Genomic DNA, 8,882 nt, shown 5'->3' on the forward strand with positions numbered 1-8,882 from the left:
CCCCCCCCCGAAGGAGCTGCGGGGAGGGTGCCACCGCCCGCACGTTGCTGGGCCCTGCTCCGGTGGGGGGGGGGGGGAGGTCTGTGGGAGCGCCGGTGGCTCGGCGCTGCTGAAAACGGCGGCTCGGGGCTGCCTGTGAGACAATAAAACGCTCGGACCGAAGCGATGTGCTGCGCCTGGCCCGCAGGTACCGGGGCGGGGGGGGAGCCGGGCAGGGGGCGGTGGGAGCGGCGGGGCCGGCCCCGGGGGCGGTGCGGGGCACCGGGAGCCCTCCCGCGTCTGCGCCGCCCCCCGAAATCTCCCCCGTGCCTCCCGCATCCCCCTCAGTGCTGCTGCGTCCTTGCGGCGCCCTGTGCCCCTGCTGCAGCTCCCCTAAACCCCGCTGCGCCCTCCTGAATGCCTCCTAAATCCTTTCCGCGCACTCGCACCCCTCCGGTGTTCCCTGACATCCTCCCGCAATCATCCCTGCAGCCCTCCTGTGTTCCCTGAAATCTTCCCTGGAGCTCAGCAAACATCCCTGCATCCCTGTATCCCGGGCATGACCGTGCATTTACTTACTCCCTGCATCCTGCCCAGCAGCAGGAGGATCTCCCTGCTCCCCTCCTGTACCTCCATCCCCTTGCCATGGGGAGCTCGTGCTGCCCTGCCCTTACCCCTGCACCCACGGGAGGGGATTTTCCTCTCTGAGAATGCACAGGTCAAATCCTGCAGGTGCTGTGCCTGTACCCATGGCTGTAGGGTGGCCCCCAAAGGGCACTGGCAGGTGGCTGGAAGGGAGGGAGCCTAGGGGATGGCAGTCCCAGGGCAGGAGAGCAACCTCACCTGAGCATCACACAAGTAGGGAAGACTTTGTAGGGTGCTAGGGATGGGCTGAACCCCAGCAGAGCCACCCAGCCCTGGGGCTAAGAGTGGTTCCCCTGGCTCAGGGAGTGAATAGCATGGAGCCGGGTGGAGGTGGTGCTGCTCTGGGGCGTCCCAGCTCTGTGCAGGGCTGTGCTTTGCTGCGAGCAAGGAAATGATCCCGTTTGGTGTCCCAGGTTCACGTTTCTAACGGGGAGCGCGACCATGGCCACGGGGGGCACAACGCCCCCCCCCAGCATCCCTCGTCACACCAACCGCCTCATTAACGAGAAGTCCCCGTACCTCCTGCAGCACGCTCACAACCCTGTGGACTGGTAAGAGCAGGCTCCTGCCTTTCTCCCTCTTCTTCTCCTTGCATCCACGGGGCTGAGGGACTCAGTGCTGTGGAAGCGATGGCAGGCGAAGCAGCCTGGCCTCCTGTGCAGCTCCCAATGGGCTCTGAGTCCATGCTCCTGAGCCATTCATGCTCTGGCTGTCCTGACTGCTCTCCACCAGGCAGCAGCTTCTTGGGAAGCTTTAGAGGAGCCCAGGTCCTGGCAGCTATAACCACTGAAGCTCCTTCCTTGTCTTCCCTCCACAGGTACCCTTGGGGTCAGGAAGCCTTTGATAAGGCAAAGCAGGAAAACAAGCTGATATTCCTGTCAGGTAACCAGAAATGAAACATATTTCGTGTTCCCATGCGTGTTGTTAGGACCAGAGTTCTTGGCCAGATTGGAGGAGCAGAGTCCAGGAGGCCCTGCAAGTGTCCATGGCCCTGCTCCTCCATCTCTTCTCTTGGGGGGCAGCAGATGTTGCCCATAGCAGGGTTCCCCCCCGGCTGGGAGATCTCCCCATAACGTGTGTCCTGCTCCCTGCCAAGGGCCTTTCCTCACTCACCTGAGCTTGCTTTCAGTGGGTTACTCCACCTGCCACTGGTGCCATGTGATGGAGGAGGAGTCCTTCAAGAATGAGGAGATCGGGGAGATTATGAACAAGAACTTTGTGTGCATCAAAGTGGATCGCGAGGAGCGGCCAGATGTGGACAAGGTGTACATGACCTTCGTGCAGGTGAGGAGGCATGGACAGGGATCGGACTGGCTCTCTCAAGTTGAGGTTCATGGTCATGTTCCTCGGGCAAGAAGAACCAGTGTGTGGGGTGGTCTGATATATAGGTCTGATATATGGGGTGGTCTCTATGGGGCCATGCATGACCACAAGGGTGGAGAGAAGTGCGTGTCTGTCCTGCAGTGAGACACCTTGATGTTAAAGAGCAGAAGGTGCCTCTTGTATGACCTTGGTGCCCCCATGATTTGTCTCTCAGGCAACCAGTGGTGGAGGTGGCTGGCCTATGAGTGTCTGGCTGACACCGGACCTCAAGCCCTTTGTAGGGGGGACGTACTTTCCCCCTGAGGATGGAGTTCATCGCGTTGGCTTTCGGACTGTGCTGCTCCGAATCGCAGAGCAGGTATGGAGCAGGAATGGGGGAGCAGGCAGTGCTCAACCAAAGGGACCACGGGGAGATTGTGGCTTGATGGGTGACTGTTGAGATACAGTCATGAGAAGCAGTGTCCCCTGTCAGAGCTTTGGCTGGCTTAGAGGTGGATTTGACCTGAAGGAGCAGTTTGGATTGATGCAAGGCAGGAAGCAGACAAGATAGGGAAGAGCTGACTTTCTCACTCTGCATCTTAGTGGAAGGAGAACAAAGATGCCCTGTTGCAGAACAGCCAGAGGATCCTGGAAGCATTGCTACACACTACTGAGATCCGTGTGCGGGGCCAGGAGTCACCCCCACCATCCGAAATGGTGATGGCCACTTGTTTCCAGCAGCTCTGCAATTCCTATGATGAGGAATACGGCGGCTTTTCTGAATCCCCCAAGTTCCCCACCCCAGGTCAGACTCTGGTGCTGAGCCCCGCTGTGGGGCAGGCAGCGCTGTGGGGCAGAGCCTAACCCACAGCCTCCCATTTTCTCCCTGTATTTCAGTGAATTTGAATTTCCTCTTCACATACTGGGCCCTGCACCGAACAACCCCACAGGGTGCCCGTGCTCTGCAGATGGTTCTGCATACTCTCAAGATGATGGCCCATGGGGGCATCCATGACCACATCGGTCAGGTAGGAGGGAAGCCGTGGGGGTAAAGCCTTGGCATGTCCAGGAGGTGTGGGATGGGATGTGTCCTCTTGGCCTTTGCAGGGCTTTCATCGCTACTCCACTGACCAGCACTGGCACGTCCCTCACTTTGAGAAGATGCTCTATGACCAGGGCCAGTTGGCAGCTACGTATAGCAGAGCGTTTCAGGTATGGCTGTGGCATCCCTCTGCTGTGGATCTCACTTGAATGCTGCCTGGGAAGGCTGGCTTGGTTTGAGGAGCAGCTTCGAAGCCTGTTCCCCAAGATGATGCTCATCCCATGGGCTTGGAGCAGGCCCCTACTCCCATTCATCTACTGCTGTTCATCCAGAGATGGAGCGAAAACCCGTGACGGTATAGCCCCAGGGTTTTCGGTATAATGGGAGGCAACAGCCTTCTGGCTGGCCTGCAAGTCAGCAAACACGTGCTGCTGCCTCTAGGTGTAACTCCAGGGTTGCTCTCCAGTGCCCATAGATTCCCATCAGAGATCTTACTCTGAATCCATCCCACATTTAAAATCCCTGGACTTTCAAATGTGTTTCCTCTCTTTTGAATCTCAACCTCCACTCTTGCTGCGTCTCTTGCCTGCCCCCTTGTCCTTGTAACACTGATGTCTGCCCTGCAGGTCTCTGGTGATGAATTCTTTGCCGATGTTGCCCAGGACATTCTGCTCTATGTCTCACGGGACCTGAGTGACCAGGTAAGTTGTTCCCCAACCTGGGCCAAAGGGAGCTGCTTACCCTGCCCTGGGATGTGTCTTGGGGCTGCTTTTCCCTGCCTCCCTTCCCAGCTGAGCTTGGTCTGGGGCACTGCTGTGTCTCACTGTGGGCTGCCAGCTCAGCAGTGATGGAGACCTGGCTATAACTAAAAGGTTTCTCTGTTGTTCTTTTCCCAGTCAGGAGGTTTTTACAGCGCAGAAGATGCAGATTCCCACCCGACCACCGAATCCAGAGAGAAGCGAGAAGGAGCTTTCTGTGTGTGGGCAGCTGAGGAAATCCGGGCTCTCCTTCCGGACCCTGTCGAGGGAGCCGCAGAGGGGACAACCCTGGGAGATGTCTTCATGCACCACTATGGAGTGAAGGAGACTGGCAACGTGGACCCCATGAAGGTGAGGGCATGGGGGAACGGCAAAGCATCCCCAATGCGCGCAGGGTCCAACCCCTCTCATCCCGGTGGTGTTCATAGAACGGGGCTGTCCTTCCAGGACCCCCACCAGGAACTGAAGGGCAAGAACGTCCTCATTGTGCGGGGCTCCCCGGAGCTGACAGCGTCCCGGTTCGGGCTGGAGCCGCCGCGGCTGGGTGCAGTGCTGCAGGAGGGCCGGCAGAGGCTGGCTGCTGCCCGGGCACAGCGCCCGCGCCCGCACTTGGACTCCAAGATGCTGGCGGCGTGGAACGGTGAGAGGTGGCTCTGGGCTGCAGGGGCCACCACGTTATTGGGGGCTTGTAGCAACGAGTCCTGATGGGAATGGGACACGGAGGTGATGGGTGGGCTGGGGTGTGGAATGCGAGAGCGCTGTGGGGAAGCAGACCCTCACCTGAAAGCCATGGGGCTGCCGAGTGTCAGGCTTTATTTCCTTCCCCTGTTGCCAGTAGAGAGCAGCAAAACTCTTCCCATGGCTCAGCTGCTCGGTGTGGGTCTGGGGAAAGGGATGGAGGTGGGGATTCAGGACCCCGGCAGGGCGCAGAGCCCATCTCACTGCTGCTTTAGCACGGGGACCATACCTCTGTGTCCGGGTGTCCTGCAGCAGGTAATAATGCAGTGCCCCAGGCAGTGTTCCCATGGATATGAGTGCCTGGATAGAAGAGTGTGCAGCTGGTGTTAGTTAGACCACGTCCTGCAAACAGAAAGACTCTCTTAAGCCCCATTTCTGCCTACAGGTGAAGGTTTAATTCTTGCTGGCTGTGCAGCGCTCTGCCCTGCTCTTTGGTCACAGCAGGTGACTTAGAGGAAAGAGCTGATGGCTGAGCCCTGCCTTGAGCATCAGGGAGGGTGAGCTTCATGCTGAGCATCCTTTAGAGACAGTGACATCCGCACCGGTTCCTTGTGCCCGCCCTGAGCCTGTCCCTGTCCCTGTGCCTGTGCAGGGCTGATGATCTCGGGCTTTGCCCAGGCCGGGGCAGCCCTGGGCAGGCAGGAGTACGTGAGCCGGGCTGCGCAGGCAGCCGCCTTCCTGCGGAGGTACCTTTTCGACCCCAGCAGCGGGAGGCTGCTGCGGAGCTGCTACCGGGGCAAGGACCACGCGGTGGAGCAGAGGTGAGCGGTGGTACCGGGGTGTCTGCAGCCCGACAGGGCACCCCCTGCCCTCTGCAGGCCACGTCCTCCTCTCCTGCAGGCAGGGCTGAACGTGGAGGGAGGGAGGCTGTTTGGTGCAGAGCTGCCTCCAGTGCTGTTTTGGATGGATTAGTGCCCTTCACCCAGTGCAGAGGAATGAAGGTCAAATCCTTTCCCATTCCTCATCTTGGCATGAACCTTCCCCTGACTGTATAGAAACCCCAGGCTCAGCTGTGTGATGGCACAACCACCACTTGTCTTGGACTGAGCTCTGCTTGGCTAGCAGAGACCAGTATGTAGGGCTTTGCTGGGTTGGAGAGCAATTCCCACTTGGCCAGTGTAGAGACCCTCATGCTCCTCCCCTGCCATTGCAGTGCTGTGCCCATCCAGGGCTTCCTGGAGGATTATGTCTTCGTCATCCAGGCTCTCTTTGACCTGTATGAAGCCTCACTGGATCAGGGCTGGCTGGAGTGGGCCCTGCAGCTCCAGCACATGCAAGACAAGCTCTTCTGGGACCCCAAGGGCTTTGCATATTTCTCCAGTGAGGCTGGCGATCCCTCCCTGCTCCTGCGCCTGAAGGATGGTGAGCTCGGGGACATGGCCATGCCGTGGGTTATGCTGTGGGGCAGGGGTGATGCCTGGCTGGAGGACTAAGCCATGGGGTGCTGACTCATTGGGTTGATGGAGAAGATATTGTCCCCTGCAGACCAAGATGGAGCAGAGCCCACTCCCAACTCTGTCACTGTCACAAACCTGCTCCGAGCAGCTTGTTACTCTGGCCAGACAGACTGGGTGGAAAAAGCCAGGCAGATCTTGGCTGCCTACTCAGAGAGGCTGCAGAAGATCCCAATAATCCTGCCAGAGATGGCCCGGGCCACCGCTGTCTTCCATCACAGCGTCAAACAGGTACAGGCTGGGGCTTCGGTGCCCCTTACATGACCTGGGTGGTGTGGGTGCAGTCACAGCTCTGATTTCTCCCTCCTGCCATCCATGCTCTCCCTGGACAGGTCGTTATCTGCGGGGACCCACAAGGAGAAGACACCAAAGAGATGCTGCGCTGTGTCCACTCTGTCTTCAGCCCAACCAAGGTAGAGGTGCCAGCCCTCCCTACTCCCTGCATAGCCACTTCCCATTGGCTGTCATCGCATTGCCTGCTGCTGCCTGCATCCTTTCTCCCAGTGCGATAGCACCCATCCTCCTCCTCCTCTGTCCTGCCTTCCTTTTGGGAAGCATCCTATCCTTTCCATATCCATAAGCACAGCCTGCAGAGCCATGGCTGAGCCCCTGCACCCCTCTCCCTGGCACAAAGCACTGGCAGCCCAGCCCAGGGAGCGGCTGCAGCAGTGGCTGCTGTCACTGCTGGCTGTTTACACAGCTCAGCCTGAGCCCAGCATCCCCATCCTGCTGCTTCCCAACAGCCATCCCCCTTTCCATGCTGCATCGTACGGAGATGCAGGCGCTCCTTTTTCTACCCACTTTCAGCCTCCCCTCATCTCTCCTTCCCCACCCCAAGGAGCTGCCTGAGGCTGGGCAGCCCCGGGTCCATTCCAGGGACATAGCAGCTTTGGGAATCAACTTTGCCAAGGAGCTGGGAAAACATCTCAGCTGTGTCCCCTGCCACCAATGCTCCCTCAGTGCTGGCAGGGTGCTGGGGGCTAAGCTCGTCTACAGGAGCACAATTAGTTAGGTCGTTCCAGTAATTAATTCCTTATAAACCTCACGTTGAAATTCTTGCTGTAATGATAAAATGACGTTGAGGTCACAGGTTTCAGCGGACCCTGTGACCGGAGCAGCCCTTTGCCACAGGCAACTGCCATGGGGCTGTTAATGCTCCAGGGTGATGCCAGTGGTTGCTTCCCTGGGGATCCTGGTGCTGGGTGCAGAGGGGACTGGATCCCTGCTCCTGGTATAGATCCCTGCCCCGTTAATGGTCTTTAGGGTAATTATGGAGGATCCCATTATCTCCTCAGCTGCAGAGCGCTAGCCTGTGCTCGCCTTCATCCTGGCCCCGCAAGAGGACCTTAGGGAGCTTGTGAGAAAAATGAATAATGAATTTCAGATTGGACATGAATTGGTAATTAATCACTCCTGGAATTAATTCCAGACAAAGGAGAGCGGGGAGGAGGCTGCGGGAAGAACAGGAGGGGCAGGCAGGGAGACAGGCTGAGCCAGCGCTGCATCAAGGCAGGGGCTGAGCAGTGATGAGGGGTGATGGGGGACAGCATGGGGCTGCAGCAGCCCTTATCCAGGACAAGGACTTGGGGACATGGTGACCCCATGGAGCAGCCCCTGCCAGGTCTGGGTGAGGCTGCATGGTGTTTCTGCTGGGTGTCATCCCTGGCTTTGTGTTTGTTCCTGGTCCATCAGCAGAGGATGCTGCACGCAGGGGTGGGAGATGTGTGTGCTGTGGGTGGCAGTGCTTAGTGTCAGCATCCCTTGGTGGCGGCAGCATGAACAAGTGGCAAGTGTGTCAGTGCTCGGTGGGCACCACAGTGGGTGCATCTGGTAGGGCTGGGGCAGATGAGAGAGAGCCATATACTCCCAACAGTGGGATGCTGCCGCTGTGCCTTGGACTTTGGGAATGACTGGCGTTTTGCTCACCCTTTGCATTTGTGTGGGCATCAGGCTCCCGGCTGGCTCCTGGCCTTTCCCTGAGGAGCCCACAGGCCCTGAGGCTTTAACAAACATTTTCCCTCTCAGAAAAGCTAATTATCCCGGCAGCCCTGTCATCACTCTGGCTGTGCTGCTCTGTCAGCTGGGAGAGCCCCCAGCCCATCGCTTGCCTGTGACTGAGCTTCTTGGGAAGCAGCTGAAGGGCTGCAGGGTGGGATGGGGTGATGCTGATACTGGATGGGAGCTGCCCCTGGGCTGGGTGGGTATCCGCAGGGAGCTGACTGCCTCTGGGACACTGGGTGTTGGTCCCTGCCAGAAAAGGGAGGCAAAGCTGCTGGGGATGGTGTGGATCACACACTCCTTCCAGTGCAGGTGTGATGGGGATGTTGCCGCTGTGGGACCCTGGCAGAGCGCTGGCTGTGTCCCCTCGGCTCCCCGTCCGTATCCCTTCAATGGATGAGTGCATGGGGGATGCTGCCTGTGCTCTCCAGCTCTCACAGCTCCTTCTCGGGCAGGTGCTGATGCTGGCAGATGGAGACAGAGCTGGGTTCCTTTACCGCCAGTTGCCTTTCCTTGCATCCCTGGAGAGGAAGGATGGGAAAGCCACCGCCTATGTCTGCAGCAACTTCACCTGCTCCCTGCCCGTCACCTCGCTCCAGGAGCTGCGTGGGATGCTCTGCCCGTGAGCCCTCTGCTCCTGAGGGTCTGAGACACCCATAATAAACCCACCCTCAGCATCAACTGCATCCTGGCCTGTCCCTGGCAGCGTGGTTGGGCTCTGCTTGCACCATGGCTCTGGCAGCATCTCAGCAGAACCAGCTCTGCTCCCCAGTGCTGGCTTTGGGATGGCCAAGAGGTACCCACTGAGGAGCATCTCCTCCCCCTGTGCACACACGTTTGCTCCTCGCCTCTTCTCACCAAGGAAAAGGAAAACAAATTAACTATAAATCCCAGTATTAATGGAGAAGTCAGATGGGAAAACTATTAGAGTTCCTATAGCAACCCAGGATAACACTGTCAAAAGCA

General features: G+C 58.4%; 1 protein-coding gene across 1 annotated transcript; it reads left to right on the forward strand.

The window, feature by feature from the left end:
• The first annotated feature begins 1,037 nt into the window (after nucleotides 1–1,037).
• SPATA20 (spermatogenesis associated 20) lies at nucleotides 1,038–8,597 on the forward strand. The gene is made up of 15 exons (XM_057418411.1): nucleotides 1,038–1,175; nucleotides 1,442–1,506; nucleotides 1,754–1,908; nucleotides 2,162–2,305; nucleotides 2,530–2,731; nucleotides 2,824–2,954; nucleotides 3,034–3,138; nucleotides 3,595–3,669; nucleotides 3,865–4,077; nucleotides 4,174–4,366; nucleotides 5,057–5,225; nucleotides 5,618–5,826; nucleotides 5,950–6,149; nucleotides 6,251–6,331; nucleotides 8,372–8,597. The coding sequence occupies exons 1-15, from the start codon at nucleotides 1,066–1,068 to the stop codon at nucleotides 8,540–8,542; spliced, it is 2,223 nt and encodes a 740-aa protein (XP_057274394.1). The 5' UTR covers nucleotides 1,038–1,065; the 3' UTR covers nucleotides 8,543–8,597.
• Nucleotides 8,598–8,882: the final 285 nt, after the last annotated feature.

The sequence above is a fragment of the Pezoporus wallicus genome, unplaced genomic scaffold (assembly GCF_028554395.1).
Source record: "Pezoporus wallicus isolate ANWC-B61680 ecotype Strahan unplaced genomic scaffold, APGP_CSIRO_Pwel_v1 contig_3710, whole genome shotgun sequence".
Classification (NCBI taxonomy): domain Eukaryota; kingdom Metazoa; phylum Chordata; class Aves; order Psittaciformes; family Psittacidae; genus Pezoporus; species Pezoporus wallicus.